At 31.2% G+C, this 20,770-nt stretch overlaps 1 protein-coding gene across 2 annotated transcripts in view; it reads left to right on the top strand.

The window, feature by feature from the left end:
• Positions 1-290: 290 nt before the first annotated feature.
• The window catches only part of LOC129616262 (uncharacterized), a 65,497-nt gene continuing 45,017 nt past the window's right edge, over positions 291-20,770 (top strand). The window contains exons 1-4 of one of the 2 annotated variants that reach the window (XM_055531819.1): positions 291-431; positions 482-606; positions 661-865; positions 933-1,296. In XM_055531819.1, coding sequence (XP_055387794.1) covers positions 491-606; positions 661-865; positions 933-1,296 — 685 coding nt within the window. In that variant the 5' untranslated portion in view covers positions 291-431; positions 482-490. The remainder of the gene's footprint in view (positions 432-481; positions 607-660; positions 866-932; positions 1,297-20,770) is intronic. The other variant, XM_055531820.1, reaches the window with a different exon arrangement.

The following is a 20,770-nucleotide window of genomic DNA, read 5'->3' as shown; positions in this document are numbered from 1 at the left end:
ATTTACGAAAATAAACAATTATATAATTACTTAAATATTATCTACGTTATTATTTTAATATCTAATAAAATACTAAAATTTGACATTGTCAATTTGAAATCTTGTATTACGTTATTTAAATAGTTTTGCGAACTGCCCTCGATTTTGCTATCAAAATTTGATTTTTGACATACATCAGACTCTGATGTATGTCTGATTGACTTTTTTCTCGAAATAATTTTATTCGCTTCGCAAACCATAAGAACGCTCTAAATTGTTATAATTTAGTAAAAAAATTTAATATTGGCGTCGTCAAGAAATATCGTGTACGTAATTATTTACACTTCGATGTTGAAAAAAAATATCGACAATCGTTTCGGTATAAATCGACACCTTTCAAATTGGTCAATATCTCTCATCTATTCTCTATTTGAAGTTAAAAGTAATATAAGGTGATATGGCTTAAACTTTTTTTAATAACTTGCTAATATTTATATTATAGAAAAACTAAATGTCAAATTGGAAAAGATCAGAACTTTCTGCTTTTATCGCTTTATATGAAGAATGTGAAAATTTATATAATTATGACCATCCAGATTTCCTTAATAAAAAGAAACGTTTGGAAAGGTAAGAGGCTTTGCAGAATATATGACAAATAGAATATTAAACATTTTTCCCTAGTTTGTCTTACATTTCTAAACAACTGGAAAAATTAAATAAACGAGTTACTATAAATGAAATAAACATGAAAATTAAAACTTTAAAAAATCAGTATTTATCTGTGAAAAAAGCTGAGAGTTCTAAACAGAGTGACGCATATGTGCCCAAACTGTGGTGTTATAACCAATTATACTTCTTAAACAATTATTTGAAAGATCATTCTGAGGTAATATATGAATAAAACATATACTTTACATACATATATATTTATTGAATTACGTATATTTTTAAAGAATTCATCTCCTGTATCGGAAAAACTTGAAGAGAAGGAAGAGCTTGACGAGAAATTTACAGGCAAAAAGTCTGAAAGTGTTGGTACCCTTACAAGCTCAGTTCCAGTTACATCTACAACGTTTAACATATCAACAAAGCTGAAAAAAACATCCCACTATCCAGGCTTAAATCAAAAAATATCGACTGATTTTTATTTAGCAGAATTTATTTATTCAAGCAACATTCCATTCGATATTATAGAGAGTTTTCGATTTCGGAGATTAATTCAAATTTTAAATAAGTCATATATTATTCCAAAAAAAAAGAACTTGCTTACGAATATCTTGGACGAGATTCATGAAACTTGTATTTATGGATTATCAGGTAAACTTTATTTGAGACTTTTCACTTAATATAATATAATCAAAGGAAAACTACTTATCAAATATGCTACTGATGTTTATTTGAATTTTTCTAAATACAAAAAAAAAGTCTAAAATTAAATATTAAAATAACAAGCGGTCCTTTTCGTAACGTAACTGAATTCGAAATAATTCGGAAAATAATTTCAATTTTGATTTTGTGGCCGGATATTTAGTAACCAGGTACTGAACTATATAGTAAGTTAGTATACATATTAGATATCTCTGACAGTCGCAGAGTATATCTATGTATGTATGTATATGTAGTTAGAGATTGTATTTAGAGACAAGCACAGTTTAAACATTTTTAATATCTTTATATCTAAGAAGTCTCAATTCTCAATTTTTTTTACGAAATATTAGGAATAGTTGCCCTCATTCCTGTTTTTTTCTTTAAATGCATCTAACAAGTCCCAATACTCAATTTTTTTTACAAAATATTACGAATTTTTGGCTTCGTTCCTGTTTTTTTCTTTAAATGCTACTGATCGTGCCGTATTTCTTATTATTTCTTTCTTTTTTTTACGTAAAAAAGAGTTTAATATTTTAAAAATCCCCAGGATATTATACACATTTTTTAAAAAGCTTCCCATTTAAATTCTATTGCACGAAAAAGAAAGAAAGGTAGGAGGAAAGAAAAAATGAAAAAATTCATATTACAGTATGGTTTCAAATGTTAATGAGGAAATGGATGTATGATTTTTCATGCACATTTTGTGTTTCCCTATAAGGTAAGTTGAGTAGTTTTTAACAAAAATGTTAAAAAAAGTAATATAGGTTGACACATTTCAACAATTTGAATTATCTCATTTCGGTTATTTATACGTTACTCATAAAATTGTTTCAAATAATTTCAGTTAGTTTTTAAGTTATTAAAAATACATTTGTATTTTCCTACTTCCAATCAATTTTTTTTAAATAATTATTTTAAATCTATTTCGAACATGTTATATTGAGTGCTTCAAAAATTTGGTTGTGCCCTTATTCATATTTAATTAGTAGGTAAGCAAGAGCAATCTATTTATAAAATGGCCCTGCCTGTGTATGAATCTTAAAATAAACGCAAACGGACAAAAATTTACGAAAGTACCTACTACCTGTCAGTATATATACATTCGGAATTTCTAAGTCATTTGCTGAGATACTATTCATTTCAATAATAAAAAATATTCAAATCCTGTCATAAAAATATTTGATTGCCTTTTCTAAAACTTTTTAAATATTTTTTTACTCAGGTAATATATTAAGTTTTAAAAATTTTTTACAAATAAAAAAAGAGGTGAAATTTTGAAGTTTCTCTCATAGCATTGGGACTTGTTAGATACAAAGGCATTAACATTTTTTCAATATGGAATGTTAAAGAAAAATTTATATGTTTACGTTCTTAACCCTTCATTTTCTGTTAAGCTTAAATCAAAATTGAATTACGTTATGGAACAATTAAAAACACACATCTGCCCAGATTAAAACTGTCTTTATTTATCAATTTTAATTCTTATTACTAAAGTATACCAAAATATTGCTATTTTCACACACTTCTAAAAATACTTCCTTTATTTTACATTATCTAGAATAGAATGCAATTATGTAAAATAAAGTGCAACATTGCAACATTACATTATCTGGCACAAGTGAATTATAATATCTGGTACAAAATTGTAATTTGATATTCTTCTTTATTTATCACATTCACCAATATTTTGAGTAACTGAAAATATCTAGGTGGTCTTTAAAAACACATGCTGATAGTAAAAGAAAAAACGTACTTCAACTTAGTACAACATTAGATTACAGTTCACAATTCTGCAAATTCGAACGAGTTTTAGAATGCCAAAATGTGTGTGTATTCGATGGGAGTGTTGTGCTTGCTGTTTGTGAAAGTTAATATTTTTGTTTTGAACAAAGTAAATGTAGATAAAAATTCTTGTTTTTGTGGCCAATTATTAAATTTCTAATTTATTTTGCTTACTTGGCTTGAAATATTAATATTATTTGGAATTTAATGATTAAATGTCAATTTTGAACTTTCGAATTTACATATCAAAACAGCTCGAGTTTCGACATTTCGTTTCAATTCAAGTATTAAAGCTACCATATAAACGAGGTATATGTCAGCACCAAACTTGAAACCTCGAAAATAATATTTTGATTCCTTGAAGAAATAGACGGGAAAGTAATTTAAAAAAAAAGTAGAAATGCAGTAGACATACTGCTCAAATCTTCTATAGTAGGCCAGCATTTACACATACAAGTTACTTGCAAGCAAGTTTGTATAATATTAATTGTCAATTAGTTTTTCGAAATGTCAAATTACTTGCTATTATGACGTAGGCGTTTAGCAAGTTAATTTTTGAAAATGTCTTTGAGAAGAAAACAACTAGCAATATATATAATTGTTTATAAATTTTAGAAACCATAAGTTTGCTAAGTTTAATTTTTTCAAAACAAAATTCAAAAATTTTAAATTAAAAAAAAAAAAATCAAAACATCAAATTTTTTTTTGTGAATTTCTCAATATGTCAAATTACTTGCTCAAATTACTGGCAGCAAAATTTTCTTGCAAGTTGAACTGCAAGTAAACAAGCAAGTAGAAATATTTCAATGTGTTAGTAAAATTTTTGTATGTATTGCAATTTTTGTATGCAGGAGAGCACCTCTTTACCATGTCGCCCCGAGGCATCGATAGGAACGGAACCTCCCCGACAAGACCACCTCGATCTCTCTCTCCATTTATTCTGGCTCCATTTCTCCCAACCTGAAAATGGCAGCCTACGCTGCCGCCGTTGGACGTAAATTGTGCGCAGATGCTCCAGCTTCCCTCTCCTAGTGAAAGGCACCACGGCCATCTTGTTAGGGTTAAGCCTGAGGCCCACAGTATCGCACCAGGCGCGCGCCACCCGTAATCCCTTTTGAACTATAAGCCTGGGCACTAATTCCCTGACGAAGCAGCTCATCAAGGAGTCCATCCACCACCAAACTCCACATTAGCGGTGACAGAACCCCAGCCTGTGGGCATCCTCTGGCCACGCATATTCTTAGGGTGCTCTGCCCCACAGCAGTCTCTGCAACTCTCGTAGCCAACATGTTAGATATCCATAGAGAGATGCAATCGACTCATGTGAAGTGTTCTCGAAGGCACACTCGATGTCCAAGAATGTGCATAGCGCCACCTCTCCCTGCTCTATTGTGCTCTCCAGGGTACTAGCAAGGCGGAACAGAGCCGTCTCTGTCGACCTCCCAGCCCGAAACGCGTGCTGACAATCGCTTTGCGGCCTCGCCAGCACTCCCCCGTCCGGACATAATTATCAACTATTTCCTTCATCATCTTCAATAAGAACGCTGTGAGGCTAATCGGTCTGAATGACTTGGGCACCATATCCATTCTTCTGACTTTGGGAATAAAGACAACCCTAGCCATCCAGTCTCGACTCCTTGAAGGGTTTGAAAGTGCCAACAGCCCACCTTATCCTTTCCTCAGCCCTCTACCAATTCTCAGATATCAACATCTGTGAAATCGCTTGGCACACGAATGGGGCTTCAAATTTCGTTCGATTCAAAAGCCTCGACCATAATTCCCCCGAGATCCTCCACAGCCTTTTCCAAAACCAAAGGATCCCTGGCCACAGTTCTAACCGAGGCCCTCGACAGTTTTGTCTCTAGGTCCCTTCTGTATCCCTCCCAGTTTGTCCGTCTCGGATTTCTGAAGGAAGATTTATCCTCCAACAAATCACCCAGACAAAATTGAATGATTATCTGACATAGAAACCTCCCCTGATACGTACCAGTCGCGAACCAGAAACCCCACTTTCGGACTACAGAATTATTTTATTTTTATTTATTTTTTTATTTATTATACTTTATTCTCTGAATTATTACAAAAATTTTACTTAAACTAAGAGAATAAGAAAGCGGCATTATTATTTAAAGAAAAATAGTGTAAATGCCTAATTGTGTTGTTAAAAATTATTATTTAAATCAACATTTGCATAATAATACAAATACTCTATAGAAAAAAATATTATATTATTACAATTATTAATTTCAATCTGCAAAAATACTAGTTAACCGTACAATATAATTATACACTTGTACATACTTAATTTATAATTTACCGAAAATATAGATTTTAATTTAAGATATAAAATTTGACACCCAATAAAAAAAAAATAAAAATATTAAATTAGACTACTTAACAAATTATCTACTTCACTATGCTCTAAACATAAAAGCCATTCTTTTATAATTTTGACAAACTTATGTAAATTTCTAATAGCATGTATTGGTTGTGGGAGTCTGTTAAACAAACGGACAGAAGTTATATCAAAAATTGGTAGTTTTGGTAATTTGTTGTTCTAAAAACTGGAACATTAACTAAGAATCTCTGAAAAAAACCTTTAAGACCTTATAATAATAAAGTTGTCTAACAGGAAGAATTTTCAAACTTCTAAATAAATCCATACAATGAAATAAACGATGTCTATTGCAAATTTTTCTAATTACACATTTTTGTAAGATTAGAAGGGGATAAATTTTATTCTTAAAAGTACCACCCCAACAACTTATGCCATATTGTAACTTAGAATGAAAAATGCCATAATAAAACATCGAGAGGGTTTCCTGCGAACAAATTTTGTTTAAGCGATAAAAATAACGCAAAGTAGAGCGCAAATAAGACTTAATGGCATTTGTGTGCGCTGACCAATTCAACATACTATCAATAAACACACCTAAGTATTTGAATTGATCGACTTCTTCTACTATAAAGCAAGAGGAGTTACAGCAGCCAGAATGTACATTGTTAACGTTATGGTTATTATCACTATCCATAAAAGCACTTTTGCAACCAGAAGATTAATATCAGAAAAACAAGATTAATATTAGAAAGTTCCTTTTGCATAAGATTAAAAAACATTAGTTTTGTTATATCACTAACAATTAGCTTATGTCGGAAGAACCAATACCTTAATAAGCCAAGATCCTTATTGATTGCATACGTTAGATTGAGCGGACTGTTGCACGAATAGGAAATTGCAAGATCATCAGCAAAAGCTGTTAAATTACCTTGAAATTCCAAATCAAAAAGTGAATTTATATATATAAGAAATAATATTGGTCCGAAAACAGATCCTTGGGGAACTCCCAAACTAACATACTGAACACTACTGAATTTGTTACCAATTTTGACTCTTTGAGTCCTAGCGAAAACCTAGCGCAAATAATTTATTCAAAAGAATTTTATGATTCACCATGTCAAAAGCTTTAGTAACATCAACAAATAGACCTGCACAATCTGGTTTTTTGTCCAGACCCGAATTTATTTGCGAACAAAAATTTAATAAAGCATCAGTTGATACGCTTTTTGTGAAGCCAAATTGCTTCGAATTAAAAAATTCCAATTCATTTAAATACTTCAATGTTCTAGCTTTCATTGCCTTTTCGAAAATTTTCGAAACCATAGGAAGCAAGGAAATAGGTCTATAGTTGTTTACGTCTGACTCCACCCCTTTTTTGAACAGTGGAATAACAACCGCAGATTTTAGCTGGTCGAGAAATAACTCTGAAAGCACACAAAAGTTGAAAATATACACCAGAACATCGACAATATTAAATGCAATTTTCTTCAATAATTTATTAGAGATATTATCAAACCCAGCAGAATTTGAGTTCCTTAAAGACCGAATAATTTGGAGAAGTTCAGGTACCGAGAAACTATCAAAAAAGAAACTGTTACGAACACTGTTTACCTCCGTGATATCATATTCAAAGTCAGAACCTAAATCAGAAGACAACTTTAAAGCAACCGAGGTAAAATGATTATTGAATTCATTTGCAATTAGAAACTCATCTGTTATAGACTTTCCATTTTGTATAATTTCTATTTTCTTACTATTTTTCGAGTTCCTATTGAGCAAGCTATTAACTAGTCTCCACTCGCTCCTTATATCACCATTACATTTAGTGAATTCATTACGATAAAATCTTTCACGGCATTCAGAAATTTCATTTTTTATTAATTTGCACAGCTTTTTGTAACGACTTTTTAACCTAGAATTAGATGGATGTTTATACAATTTGATACATAATTTATTCTTTAATATTACTTTTCTCAACAAAATATCATTCATCCACGGTTTTAACTTTTTATTTTTCGCACGAGGACTATAACTAAAAGTACATTGGGAAATATAACTGCTTAAAATTCCAATGAATTTATTATATGCCGCACTAGCATTTCGTTCATTATAAACATCATCCCAAAATTCAAAAATTAGCATATTGTTCAGTCTATTATAATCTGTTTTTGAAATTGCAGCATTTTCAGGAGCATTTTCTTTTTTATCAACTATTAACAATTTAACAAGAAGTCCAGTCATACAATGATCTGTAATTTCAAAATTAAAAACTCCCTTTTCACACTACTGCAAAGGAACAGTATTGAAACGACCATGAATATGATCTAGGCAAGACCCAGAACTAATCCTAGTCGGTTCACTAATAAAAGGAAATAGACCATTTTCAGCTAGAATTGAAAGATAATAGTCAACATTTTCAGAATTAGATAGAGAATCTAGATTAAAGTTACTAACAATTATTAAGAATAATTGTATAAATTCTTCTAATAAAAATTATTAGAAGAATTTATGTTATGTAGCAATTTTTTGAACTCATTAAGATATACATATATTAACTGAACAACTATGTAATCTATACACACAAATAACAGAAAACGAAATATCCTTAATTTTACAAAGAATTTTCAAAATGTCAGTAGATGCAAAAGTATAATATGTAACATCTGCATTCAAATAACAATTTTTTACAAATACACCCACACCACCAGCAGCATACGACTCGTTAGTATTAGCAATAAATGTATAATTAGGAATATTGTACTCCACTAACTCGTTCTCAAAAACCCAAATTTCAGAGACAAAAATAAAGTCCGGCTTGTTAATAAATGTTTCTGAATGAACTAGCAACAAATCAAAGTTTTGTCTTAGGCTTCTTATGTTTTGTTGTATTATAAAAAACAAATTAGTGTTAGAGGAAAATTCAAAAACATTACTACAATTTAAGCCACAATTACCACTATAACTAATAGCAAATTCTAAATCTAAGTTATTTCGTTGAATTATCATTTACTTAGGGGTTTGAAATAATTTCCAGCTGTTTTGTGTTTTAAGTTTGTTGTCGTTAACCGATTATCTAATAAGCAATCTTTTTTGGAAATTGTGACACTTGATACTGATGTTTTTATTTTTTCCACTGAGTCAAGTAGGTGGGTATGTTGACAAGTTTTAAGCACAGCATAGCTAGTTGGATCAACTTCAATTAGCAGTAATTGCTAATATCCAATTTTCTTTTTCAGCATGTTTAATTTATTTAAATAAACTGGACATTTTTTGCTTAGTGTTTCATGAGTAGCATCAAGGTTTAGTTTTAACCTCTCATTCGCAGCTAAGCAGTTAATACATTTATTAACTTTCTCCTTTTTGCACTCACTGTTTTTGTGTTTAAAACAATTAGCAAACAATTAGCACACTTCTCTTCATTTTTGCATTCAGCCGCCTTGTGATTGAATCCCTTGTGATTTAGGAAAAGATTCTTTATCAATTTCGACAATCGCATTATATTTTTCTTCACCCTGCCTTTGTATATCTTAATTATTTTCATTTCACTCGCTTCAAGATGATGGTTTTGCGCTTTCAATTTGGTTATTAACTCAACTTCTGAGTACTGTGTACCAATGTGCACTATTTCAATTTTAGGTTTTATTTCAGAAGGAATTTTGGCTACATAATTCTTATCCAGGTTACCCTTAAGTGCAGATTTAATTTTCTTCCTCTCTAGATTATCATCAGTTTCAACAACAATCACACCGTTCTTTCTATTCTCAATATTTTTTATTTTAAAGTCTTTTGGATCGACCTTCTTATTTAAATCTGCTCTTGTAACATTACACCTTTGTTTTGCTATAGGTTTGATAATCAAAGGTAGTTGTTTTTTAATTTGCGGAAATATTTTGTTTGCATCAGCATTTTTTACAATATCCGAGAATGAAATATTTTCACCTATATTTAATTTGACCTCATTTGCTTTTACCTTTTTAAGTTCACTGCAAAGTTCATCAGACTTCAATAAACTTTTGTTTACAGCTGTATTCAATTTTTCAGTGTCCGTTTTGAATAATTCGGCTATTCTCGATACTTTATCGAATTCTTTCTGTTGAGCACCTTTTATACTTTCCAAGCGCTCCAAGTACCTATCTTCAACGGCTTTTAATAAGCCAATAATTTCATCTTCATTTTTTTTTATCGCATTCTCGAATTCATGTTGGTATTCATCAAATAATCGTGGTTTTTTTTTATCGCTCTATACATATTTTGTAAAATCATATCAATATTTTGAATATATAATACACAATCGTCGAAATGAATTTGATATCCAGTACCTCCTCTCTAACCCTAGTTACAAAAGTTGGGGCATTCCCTACATTAAATATTTCTAGGTTTTCTTTAACTACAAATTCTAATAAAGACTCACCTCTGGTGTTGATGTCGCTGCTTCCCCATGCAACGTGATGCACGTTCGCATCACAGTCCATGATGAGTGGTCACCTTTTCCTATTGCACTGCCCCACTAGCCCCTGTACCTTCGGTGCTCCATCCCCCGGAAAGTACGCTGATGCGAGCACTATCTCCAAGTCCTTGCTCCCAGCATTAATGGGGCTCCTGACAGGTGTGAGGTCCCTTGTCATGTGCTCTGAAAGAATAATAAAGTTAATATTTTTTCTAATTAGAATCCACTAGATCCACTAGCCCTTGTTTTATTGCTCGTGCCACTGTCATTCTTCTTCCCATTGTTGTTGCTTTTGTTATTTCTGCGTTTTTGCAGTCCTTTAGCTACAATGCATCCCCTACAGTTTGCTAGGTGTGCCTCCAAACAATTGGAGCACTTTGCTGCAGTACTCTTTGGCTTACTACAATCTGCGGTTAAGTGCCTGCCTGCACATTTAACACAATTTGGTTCTCTCTGGCAAAATTTTTGTATATGGCCATATCTTTGACACCATTTACACTGCGGAATGGTCCTGTCCTTTCGAAGTGCTTCTATCCTAACTTTCATCCTGTTTATGTGATCGATTTCATGAATTTTTTTCATACGTTGGAGAGTCCACCCTCTTCAGAGGTCGGCTCTACGGATTCTGGGGAGAGCCATTTATTGCATTTAATTGATCCGTTCAGAAGGAACGCGAAAACACGGCGTTCACCACCTACATCTGATGTACGCATTTTAGAAAATAATAAAACTATAGAAGGTGGACTACCGAACATTCAAGCTCCACAAAGCAAGAAGGAAATAAATATGAGGAAAGAACAAGCCAAAAAAAAGTGATGATCAGAATGCTGACATACATAAAAGGATTAGCCTACTAGAACATCTCTGTGTGGCTTCGAGAAACGAGGTTCCTCAACTGATGACTGAGAATGAGAAGCTAAAGAAAGAGAAACACTGGCAAATTACAAAAAATAAGTCTAATAATAGTAGTAATAAAGAAAAAGACGTTACACCACAAGCACAGCAGGTGAGGTCAATCTTAGACGCCTACTCAACAGATGAGGAAGAACTCGCCAGTGATACATTGGATCCTAAAGCAAAAGAGGTCAAGTAAAAAAAGAAAAGCGGAATCATCTCCGGAAGTGCTCCTGGTGACGATCAACGCTGAGAACGCGGATGTTCCTGATTCTAAAAATCGAGGCGATGTCACGAAAAACTCTAGGCCTCTATAATCAAAAAGAGTCAACATTAAAAGATAAGGACATCAATTATAAGGTTAAAATGATGAATAACAATCAATTTAAGCTCATTGTAAGTTGTAAACCGTTAAAGTTGTAAACCGTTAAGCTGAGTTGTAAACCGGAAGATATAAAAGAAGACATAAGCTCTAGGGGTTACAAGATCTTAGATGTAACCAATAAAATTAAAAGAATAAAAGAAAATTGGAAAAACATTGTGGTGCGCCTACCGCTGTTTATGTTAACGTTATCGGAGATAAAAAAAATTTATGAAATCGATCACATAAACAGGATGAAAGTTAGGATAGAAGTACTTCGAAAGGACAGGACCATTCCGCAGTGTAAATGGTGTCAAAGATATGGCCATATACAAAAATTTTGCCAGAGAGAGAACCAAATTGCACTTAACCGCAGATTGTAGTAAGCCAAAGAGTACTGCGGCAAAGTGTTCCAATTGTTTGGAGGCACACCCACGAAACTCTAAGGGATGCATTGTAGCTAAAGGACTGCAAAAACGCAGAAATAACAAAAGCAACAACAATTGGAAGAAGAATGACAGTGGCACGAGCAATAAAACAAGGGCTAGTGGACCTAGTGGATTCTAATTAGAAAAAATATTAATTTTATTCTACTTTCAGAGTACATGACAAGTGACCTCACACCTGTCAGGAGCCCCATTAATGTTGGGGGCAAGGACTTGGAGATAGTGCTCGCATCAGCGTACTTTCCGGGGGATGGAGCACCCCTTCACCACCGAAGGTACAGGGGCTAGTGGGGCAGTGCAATAGGAAAAGGTGGCTATTCATCATGGACTGTGATGCGAACGTGCATCACGTTGCATGGGGAAGCAGCGACATCAACACCAGAGGTGAGTCTTTATTAGAATTTGTAGTTAAAGAAAACCTAGAAATATTTAATGTAGGGAATGCCTCAACTTTTGTAACTAGGGTTAGAGAGGAGGTACTGCATATCACATTCTGTAGTCCGAAAGTGGGGTTCGTGGTTCGCGACTGGTAGGTATCAGGGGAGGTTTCTATGTCAGATAATAGAATCATCCAATTTTGTCTGGATGATTTGTTGGAGGATAAATCTTCCTTCAAAAATCCAAGACGGACAAACTGGGAGGGATACAGAAGGCACTTTCGAACCCTTCAAGGTGTCGGGAGTGGATAGCTAGGGTTGTCTTTATTCCCAAAGTCGGAAGAATGGGCATGGTGCCCAAGTCATTCAGACCGATTAGCCCCACAGCGTTCTTATTGAAGACGATGGAGGAAATAGTTGATAATTATGTCCTGACGATTGTCAGCACGCGTTTCGGGCTGGGAGGTCGACAGAGACGGCTCTGTTCCGCCTTGCTAGTACCCTGGAGAGCACAATAGAACAGGGAGAGGTGGCGCTATGCACGTTCTTGGATATCGAGTGGGCCTTCGAGAACACTTCACATGAGTCGATTGCATCTCTCTATGGATGTCCAACATGTTGGCTACGAGAGTTGCAGAGACTGCTGTCGGGCAGAGCAGTCTAAGGATACGCGTGGGCAGAGGATGCCCTGGTGTCTTTCGCTAGGAAAAGGAAGCTGGAGCATCTGCGCACAATTTACGTCCAACGGCGGCAGCGTAGGCTGCCATTTTCAGGTTGGGAGAAATGGAGCCAGAATAAATGGAGAGAGAGATCGAGGTGGTCTTGTCGGGGAGGTTCCGTTCCTATCGATGCGTCGGGGCGACATGGTAAAGAGGTGCTCTCCTTCATGTTTTCCCATAATTTTCTGAAAACCGTTGTCAACTTTCGTATCTATATCAAATAAGTCATCGTATGTTTGTTATGGAAGTCCAGTGATGTGGCTTGTTTTTACACGGAAATGGGCCTGGGTGATCCGCTTACAAACTGGGTTCCAGCTTTCCAAGCTCGACTTGAGTGTTCTTAATATAATTCACACCACTCTCACCAACCGCTTCTTTTCCACTAAATATAACAGTATTGCCCTTTGCCATGACCATTTTACCTTATTTCTTTAATTTCCAAAACACCAATTTTCTACTATCTAAGCACGGGATTGGCCTGATGTAGAAGATTTAAGCAGTATGTCTACTGCATTTCTACTTTTTGTTTAAATTACTTTCCCGTCTATTTCTTCAAGGAATTAAAATATCATTTTCGAGCTTTCAAGTTTGCTGCTGACATATACCTCGTTTATATGGTAGCTTTAATATTTGACTTAAAAGAAAATGTCGAACTCGACCTGTTTTGATATGTCAATGAGAAAGTTCAAAACTGACATTTAGTCATTAAATTTCAAATAATATTAATATTTCAAGCCAAGTAAGCAAAATAAATTAGAAATTTAATAATTGGCCACAAAAACAAGAATTTTTATCTACATTTACTTCGTTCAAAACAAAAATATTAACTTTCACAAACAGCAAGCACAACACTCCCATCGAATACACACACATTTTGGCATTCTAAAACTCGTTCGAATTTGCAGAATTGTGAACTGTAATCTAATGTTGTACTAAGTTGAAGTACGTTTTTTCTTTTACTATCAGCTTGTGTTTTAAAGACCACCTAGATATTTTTAGTTACTCAAAATATCAGTGAATGTGATAAATAAAGAAGAAAATCAAATTACAATTTTGTACCAGATATTATAATTCACTTGTGCCAGATAATGTAATGTTGCAATGTTGCACTTTATTTTACATAATTGCATTCTATTCTAGATAATGTAAAATACAGGAAGTATTTTTAGAAGTGTGTGAAAATAGCAATATTTTGGTATACTTTAGTAATAAGAATTAAAATTTTTAAATAAAGACAGTTTTAATCTGGACAGATGTGTGTTTTTAATTGTTCCATAACGTAATTCAATTTTGATTTAAGCTTAACAGAAATTGAAGGGTTAAGAACGTAAACATATAAATTTTTCTTTAACATTCCATATTGAAAAAATGTTAATGCCTTTGTATCTAACAAGTCCCAATGCTAAGAGAGAAACTTGAAAGCACGACCTTATTTTATATGGGTTTTTTTAAATCGTAGTGGCTATTTGTTGAGAAGTATTAAAATAAATTCACACTTATAAAGCAGGTAAAATTCTAAAAATATATTTAAAAAATCATTTTCATTCATAATTATTTCAAAATTCTTAAAATACATACAAAAAAAGCAGAAAAACAACAAGCACAACCTTCGCCTACAACATTTTATATAGTACTGAAAGCACTTCATTATTTTTAAGTGACTAGTTTTTTTTTTGTCATGGGGTAAGTTAACCCAAAATATGGGAAGTAACGGTAGTGTCAAGTTGAAAATTAAATCTTGAATTATTAAATCGCACATAGTTTGTGGAATGTTTTTTATTTTAAGTATTAGTACGAGTACAGTAAAAATGTAGTTTATTTCACGATAGTGTGTCGATTTGTTGCATAAACTGACATTTTTTTGGTAATTAAAAAAAAAGTTTTAGTTTAGTTAAATTTTTAGCAGGACTTATTAAAAAAATTATTTCCAATTTATTTTCGCATGTTTTTAAATACATTTAACATATTTTATTGGCAAAACTATGAGAGATGGAGAAAAATGTTATATGCGTTAATTTTTAGATCTCATCATGGTGCATCGAAAAAAAACAAAAAAAAGAATACAAAAAAAAATTTACAAAGAATACAAAAAAACGAGTATACTTACAGTCCCCCGCCCCCTCCCTCTCATACAATTTTAGGCTGAAAATTTATCAAAGAATCATTCCTGAAATTATTTGCTTACTTATGCGAAACACACTGCATGAGTATTTTTTTGAATTAACCAATTCCCTATATATTGTAAAACTATATATATATAAGTATGCATATATAATTTTGCAATTTAAAATAGACCTTGTTCAGGTTTTTTTTTAGAAGAATGAGTTAATAATTTTTCGTAGTAATTGCATTTACTTATAATATGCTCTATAATATTATTATATGTACATATTTACATAAATTTTACTGTCATAAATTCTATATATTTTTTAATAAAATAGAAAAATTTCCAAAAAGCATTTAATGCTAATGAAGCTACATATATTGAATTTACGCACAAATTATCATCAATAATATGTATACAGCGTGTCTTGCATAAGGTGGCAAATAATTTGAGGGATGATTCTTTGATCAATTTCCAGCAAAAAATTATATGTTAGAGGGGAGTGCGGATATATTCGTTATTAAGCTATAGCCTATTGAAAAGAGGTACCAGATTTTTTCTTCATGTAAATAAATTCTTATAACTTCGGAATCATGCGATATAGAGCAACCACCAGGAGAAAATTTATTTCTGTATTTTTACCCCCATGATTTACTGTGACTTCAATAATGCTGTAAAAAAGATTTAAGTACGGTATTATACGGTCGTAGTACCGTCTCAGAGCTTTCAATATCTTTACGCTGTAAAAAAAACTACTAAAGCTTTTCGTACATTTTGGAATACAATTTTTACAATATTATTACATACTTTGACGTTTGTTTGAAAAGTTTAATTTAAAGTTCTGTGCAAAAGTTAATTTTTAACAAACATTAAAAACATTGCATTTTTATGCTGCATTTTAGGAAAAAAACTTAATAACTAGCACTTTATTGCTGAAAACAAATGCTAATTTATTTAATTGGTTATTTATGGCAACATTTATATGACAAGGTATAAGAAAAGTGTGCTCAATTTTTTCGATACCCGATTTACTTTAATTTTACATCTCCACTACGTATAAAACGCATTTAGGAAAAGTGTACAATGTCAAGTGCTTTTACTAAACTTTTTGAAATTTGACACTTTGTAAAATTTACGTCTTAAGCGCATTATTGAAGTCACGGTTAATAATTTTGTGTTTAAAATTTATTTCTTTATGCCAAACCACAGTTTTGAATATTATTCAATTCATATAAAAATCTTAAAAAAATTAGTAACGAAGTTTTAATATAAATATATATGTTTATTTATGTACTTAAATATTTTGCGAATTTTTCCAAACTATTAAAATAATATTTTTTTGGAAATTTTCTTTAAATTTCTATAATAATATTTATCTGTTATATGTTAAAAAAAAAAAAAAATTAAACAAAATAAAAAAAAAATTTAAAATAATCCAAAAAAAAAAATACAACAATATCCAGGCAAGCATCGATGACTTTCTGGATATCAGACTACCACGCTATCCACCAGACTACGCAGTACCTTGAATTCCCCTTCATAATACTATATTTTATTTATATTTCGTATAACTCTTCAGAAACCATCCTATTTTACATTATAAGTATATGTACGGCTACTTCTCAGGTGTCAAAAAGTACGAGTACTTCTAGATGGACTAGATGCATGGGACAATAGGCATTAGATAGGCGTTTTGCTTATAGGGTCACAGAAAATAGCTCTATTTTAAGATTTTCTGAAAAAATTTTTGCATAACAAAAGCACGTTTTTCTTTTATACCTTTTATAATTAGAAACACAAACCAAGAAATAAATAATATTTGAAAATATAATGATCTCACATATTTTTGGTTCAAAAAAATTAGTTTTAGTTTAAAAATTTTTGTATAAGAAAAGTACGTTTTTCTTTTATGCTTTATATTATTAGAAACACAAACTAAGAGAAATAAATAACAATTTAAAAATATAATGATCTCACATATTTTTGGTTCGAAAATGAACATCTGAATATTAAGGTTTCATTTGTTATTTTTTGAATTATAACGTTTCGTCAGCAAGTTTTAAAAAAATTTGCATACACAGTTTATGTACATATGTACTTAAAATTTCATTTTTATTGTTCGAGTGAAAACTCGAAAATGCTAATATCTAATACGTTCATACGTACATACATATATTTGAATAAAATTATTTTGTTTTTGCCTAAACCTTTTCTTTATTTGAAAAATTTATTTCTATATGTTCACCTACAGTTTTGTTAGGAAACATTCTTGTTTTACAGGCGATTAATTGTTCTTTACCTTTGGATTTACAAAAAATTTGATCTGAGCCATAGTTTTCAAAATAAAGCTCGTCAAAGTCAGAATTTTTGCTTTTTTTTTAATTTTTAAAAAACTCGGAAATTTTTCGAAAACCTTTGTTATTATTTTAGTTAATCCGTATATCTCTCATAGTTTTTCCAGTAAAACGTGCTAAATTTATTTAAAAAACATGCGAACAGTTCATATTTCATACATTTCATATAAATTATAAATTAAATATAAATTAAATATATTTTACATTATAAATTAAATATATTTTATATACGAAACTAAAAAATATTTGTGAATGTTATGTTTGTATGAAAAATGTGTGAGAAATTTTTGACTATTTTTTGAAGAAATTACGGTTTTTGGAAGAAAACATCATTCTTCATTTTTTTTGCCATATTTTCGCCAATTTCGCTGTGCTAGGTATTCAAGTTATTTACAATTTAAAAAAAAATATTTTCTTTATTCTAATCGTCGTATGCTATCTCCTTGTATATCTCCTTGTATTCTATATAAGGATGTATATCTCCTTAATAGTTTTCCATATTTTGTGCATCATTTTTGTGATTTTCAATATTTTTTGTCATATGTTTGATTCTTTTTTCGTTTCAATGGTGTTAAGTCTATTTAACCAATATTTTTATTTTGTTTTAATATATTCGTTATCAAAACTTTTTGTAAATTTGTTATGCCAAAATTTTTTATTTTTATTAATGTCACAATTCCATCATCAATCCACTGCTTTGAAAATCTGTTATCAGTTCTTTCTTTTATTGTGATTGTCGAATCTTGCACAGCACTGTATATGGTTGTACCATAATAGGCAAATTGTTTTTTTCTTCCATATTCATTACATTAATTATATCAAATATTCCAACTAGTAGATTCTTTCTTAGTTTTTATAGCCTACACTTCGTGAAGGGTATATTAACTTTGGTATGGAGTTTGTAACTACTTAAAGGAGTCGTCTCCAGTATGGACATATATATGTATTGCGGCAAATTCTGCGTCGATTTAGACATGTACGTCCGTCAGTCCGTCCGTCCGATCGCACGATAACTCTAAAACTAATAATGCAATCGACACCAAACTTTCACAAGCTTTTTTTTTGTGCCAAGGACGAACTCTATTGTAATTAGACTAATTCGGACAACGGGTTCGGGTAGCTGCCATACAACTCAATGAGTTTATTTTAAATATTTCAAAAACTGATAAAGGTATCAACATAAAATTTTGTATCCAATTATACTCTATACATTCTCTAAAAACTTTAATGGGATAGCTGTACCGGTTCGAATGGCTGCCATACAATTCCAAAAGCAAATTTTTTATATTCGGAAAAATAATAAAATCAGATTCATAAAACTTGGCAGTCATGTGTCCAATTATAGGTTAGATATATTTCTAAAGTTTTGGTGGGATTGCTCGACAGGTTCGAGTAGCTTCCATACAAGTCTAAAAGTTTATTTTAAATATTTGGAAAAATAATAAAGTCAGATTCATGAAACTTGGCAGTTGTGTGTCGAGTTATAGGTCAAATACATTTCTGAAGTTTTGGCTGAATTGCTTAACAGGTTCGAGTAGCTCCCATACAAGTCTAAAAGTTTATTTTAAATATTTGGAAAAATATTAAAGTCAGATTCATGAAACTTTACAGTCGCGTGTCCAATTATAGGTCAGACATTTCTGAAGTTTCTATAGAATGGTTTTACAGGTTCGAATAATTGCTATACAACAACGAAAAGTGCAGGGTATAATTCAATCGGTTTATACCGACTGAAACGTTTTTACTTGTTTATATCTTATGATTTTGTATTCCGAAATTAGAACCTTGTCCTTCACACTATTAATATTTCCAGTGACGGTACTCCATTCAATAAATAATAGCAGGTGGTCGGATATATTATAATTTCAAGCGGTTATACTTATCTTTTGTTCAAAATTGTTGGTCATTAAATAATCTAAGCAAATATTCGATATCATCTTCGTCGATTTATCATTTCGTATATAAAATTCATTTGGTTAAATTCTATTTTTATTTTTATTTATTTATTTATTTCTCTGAAGAGCAAAGGCCCATACATACATATATAAATAAATACATATATAAATTAAATTTAAAAATTAAGAACAAATAGTAAAGAAAACTGCAAGTTATACAAAAAGTAAATACAAAAAACAAAAATTTTATAAAAGGTATTATTTTCAAATAATAAGAAAAAGAAGAAAAAACATTCTAGTTATTAGAAAATTAACAGATTGCAAAATTTAGATTTAATTATCACTAAGATGGAGGACAAATTTTAATTTATATATTCATTTGGAACCATTTTCAGTAGTTAGTTGCATTATTAACCAAGATGAGTTATTCGTTATACGATTTTAGATGAAATTTAAATGATTTTTTTTTATATCGATTTCATCCCTTTAGGAATTTTGTTGTATTCTGGTACAGTAGCATTACATATTTTTCTGGATCTACCCATGTTTGTTCTTGTGTAAAAGTTCCTTGTATAAAGTTAGTGTTTGTTAAGATGGGTTTTTGTAATATATTGTGTATATATTAAATTTGCAGCAGTTTTAATTGACGTTTGACATGAATCAGATTAAACTTCTTATATAGTTGATCAAATAATGTTCTTAATGGTAATTAATATAAATTTTTAATAGCTTTGTTTTGCAATATTCTTATTTTGTCTGCGTTTTTTGGACCAGTCTGCGTTTTTTGGATCCCACATAATGATTCCGTATGTTATAATACTATGAAACATACTAAAGCAGAAGGTTCTTCTGAAAACGCAGTATGCGTACGCATTTCTAACTTAAAACTAAAAAAACTTTTTCGCATTGATTGACAACTGCAAAAAATTGTCATTTGTTTTGTCGTAGTAAAAAAGTTCTTGCAAATCTTTATCTAAGTCATATTTGAAAATGCAGTTCTACCAATAGTACAAAATTGAAGTTGTTATTTTTTAGACATAAATTATTAGAATTTATTTATTTACAGTAAGTAGAAAAAACTTAGGCTAATAAATCTTCTATATCATCATCGTCCATCTTGCTTAATATTCAATTTAAGTTAGCGCAGTTAGAAAATTAAAAATGCGATGTTGCGTGAAGTTTCTGAAATATCTTAATTGCAGTTGTAGTTTTCAAAATGGCTGCTACTGCAGTTCTGAATTTTTAAAAACACTGCTTTGTAGTTGAAGCAGTTCTTATTAAACAAATGTGCTGCAATTTAGTACTAAGTTAGAACTGCGTTTTCAGAAGAACCTAGATTTGTATTTTGTCAGGTATGATTAAAGATACTTTTTTAAAAATAAAAGCAATTTTCCTGCGTTTTTTACTGAGTTCGTCTACGTGATAGTTCCAGTTTAATTCAACATCGATTATGAAACCGAGATATTAATAGGTTTTAACTCTTTTAATGTCGTTATTGTTATATATTATATTAAGCCTTTCTTTGTCATTTGTGTTAAATATCTTGTATTTTGTTTTAGCGATATTTATTGCCAATTTGTAACGATTGGTAAGTTTAGGAATTTTTTTATTATCACAGTTAATTTTACTTTCCATATCGTAAAAATTGTCATCAGTGTATTCCACAGCTAAATCATCTGCATACATGTATATTTTACTATTGAAGG

Source organism: Condylostylus longicornis, unplaced genomic scaffold (assembly GCF_029603195.1).
Source record: "Condylostylus longicornis isolate FDR11 unplaced genomic scaffold, ASM2960319v2 ptg000165l, whole genome shotgun sequence".
In the NCBI taxonomy this organism is placed as follows: Eukaryota; Metazoa; Arthropoda; class Insecta; order Diptera; family Dolichopodidae; genus Condylostylus; species Condylostylus longicornis.
The sequence above is the reverse complement of the archived record's forward strand: the minus strand, read 5'-3'. Positions and strand labels throughout refer to the sequence as shown.